The sequence below is a fragment of the Argentina silus genome, assembly GCF_951799395.1.
Source record: "Argentina silus genome assembly, chromosome: 19".
In the NCBI taxonomy this organism is placed as follows: Eukaryota; Metazoa; Chordata; class Actinopteri; order Argentiniformes; family Argentinidae; genus Argentina; species Argentina silus.
The window spans coordinates 492,561-495,060 of NC_139673.1; the positions used below are offsets into that span (position 1 = coordinate 492,561).

The window sequence follows — 2,500 nt, forward strand, 5'->3', positions numbered from 1 at the left end:
CCCCTCTCCCCTCTCCCTCCCCTCCTCAGGGCAGAGAGAGAGGTTTCCTAACCTCATGCCAACAGTATAGTAACATAAGAGAGATTTTATTTCCCACAACATTTCAGAAATCCACAAAGAATTTATAACAAAAACAAATACTGGAAAATTACCATATTTCCTGGGCGTAATACCCAAATGGGAAATGTTAGCAGGAACATGTGGGAGAGCTATAAACTGGACCAGAACTGGATGGTTGTCTTTGGCATTTCCCTTAGTAACTTATTACTATTTGTCTTCACTCTCGGATTGTTTTGACCTGTTCATCGTATGATTGTTTTGACCTGTTCATCGTATGATTGTTTTGACCTGTTCATCGTATGATTGTTTTGACCTGTTCATCGTATGATTGTTTTGACCTGTTCATCGTATGATTGGTTTGACCTGTTCATCGTATGATTGTTTTGACCTGTTCATCGTATGATTGTTTTGACCTGTTCATCGTATGATTGTTTTGACCTGTTCATCGTATGATTGGTTTGACCTGTTCATCGTATGATTGTTTTGACCTGTTCATCGTATGATTGGTTTGACCTGTTCATCGTATGATTGTTTTGACCTGTTCATCGTATGATTGTTTTGACCTGTTCATCGTATGATTGGTTTGACCTGTTCATCGTATGATTGGTTTGACCTGTTCATCGTATGATTGTTTTGACCTGTTCATCGTATGATTGGGTTGTGATGGTTTGGCAATGTGAACATTTGTTTATTCATGACAATAAAGCCAGTTGAATTGAGAGAGAGAGAAAGAAAGGGACAGAAGATGCCCCATCTCCTGAGGTCTAGAGAACCAATCACAGGTCACAGGAGAGCTGATGTGATAGGACAGGACACGACAGGATACAGGAAGTCCTTTATTCAACATCAACATGATCAATTTGTAGGACAGGGTTAGGGTTAGAGTTAGGGTTAGAGTTAGGGTTAGATAGGGTTAGTTAGATGACTGACTCAGGGAATAAACATCCATCTCAAATGCTTTCTTCCTGCTTTTTCCCACTTAGAACCAGTACTATGATGATTCTACTAATCTAACATGACTCAAACACACAGAATACACACCAGCAGTTTGTAGAGTTAGTTTTGACACCTGGATCTGTAACCTGGATCTCCAAAGAGACGCTATGACATCATTTCTATCATTTCAGCCAGTCTTAAACCTGAATATAATCCCAAAACTCGGCGGCTCGTTCCTAGAGAGAGTCTCTGATCTTGGAGCGCCGTGTCTTGGCCCTCTCAAAGCCGTTGGTTCCGCTCCAGTAGTCCTGAAGGCCTGACCGATCTCTTCTTCTGTGGTCATGACAAACAGGCCTGGAGGCGGAGCCAAACATCACAACATGTCACCATCACAGACAGCATGTCACCATCACAGACAACATGTCACCATCACAGACAATATGTCACCATCACAGACAATATGGAGTCACCTAGAAAAGAAGGACCTACCATGTTTGACCACAGGCTCCCCAATTGGCTGGCCAGCGATCAGGATGAAGTGGGAACCCTCGGATGTCTGCAGGAAAGGCCAGAGTCTCAGAGGACGCCAACCAGTGACATGACCACTCCACTAACACCTGGTCTTACAGGGCCGGGTTAAACCTAGTCCTGGACTTACAGGGCCGGGCTAAACCTAGTCCTGGACTTACAGGGCCGGGCTAAACCTAGTCCTGGACTTACAGGGCCGGGCTAAACCTAGTCCTGGTCTTACAGGGCCGGGTTAAACCTAGTCCTGGTCTCACAGGGCCGGGTTAAACCTAGTCCTGGTTTTACAGGGCCGGGTTAAACCTAGTCCTGGACTTACAGGGCCGGGCTAAACCTAGTCCTGGTTTTACAGGGCCGGGTTAAACCCAGTCCTGGACTTACAGGGCCGGGTTAAACCTAGTCCTGGACTTACAGGGCCTGGTTAAACCTAGTCCTGGTCTTAAACACTGTTTCAGTGGAGATTCTCTCGTCTAGAACTAGGCTTTGTCTAGGTCGGGGAAACCAGTTCGCACTGTCAAACACATATAGTTCAGCTCAGGGTCTTAGGGCTAGGGTTAGAGCTAGGGTTAGGGCTAGGGTTAGGGCCAGGGTTAGAGCTAGGGTTAGGGCCAGGGTTAGGGCTAGAGTTAGAGCTAGGGTTAGAGCTAGGGTTAGGGCTAGGGTTAGGGCCAGGGTTAGAGCTAGGGTTAGGGCCAGGGTTAGAGCTAGGGTTAGGGCCAGGGTTAGGGCTAGAGTTAGAGCTAGGGTTAGGGCTAGGGTTAGAGCTAGGGTTAGGGCTAGGGTTAGAGCTAGGGTTAGAGCTAGGGTTAGGGCTAGGGTTAGAGCTAGGGTTAGGGCTAGGGCTAGGGTTAGGGCCAGGGTTAGAGCTAGGGTTAGAGTTAGGGTTAGGGCCAGGGTTAGAGCTAGGGTTAGAGCTAGAGTTAGGGTTAGAAGGATATTATAACATACCTTGTTGTCTACTTTTACAGCGTCTCCGTCC

General features: G+C 46.6%; 1 protein-coding gene across 1 annotated transcript in view; it reads right to left on the reverse strand.

Annotated features, from left to right (window-relative positions):
* Window positions 1-889: 889 nt before the first annotated feature.
* Window positions 890-2,500, reverse strand: part of pir (pirin) — a 14,350-nt gene continuing 12,739 nt past the window's right edge. Inside the window, 4 exon segments of the mRNA XM_083691126.1 lie at window positions 890-1,304; window positions 1,310-1,350; window positions 1,486-1,552; window positions 2,470-2,500. The exon segment at window positions 2,470-2,500 is cut by the window's right edge and continues 52 nt beyond it. Of these exon segments, the coding sequence (XP_083547252.1) occupies window positions 1,233-1,304; window positions 1,310-1,350; window positions 1,486-1,552; window positions 2,470-2,500 (211 nt within the window). The 3' untranslated portion in view covers window positions 890-1,232.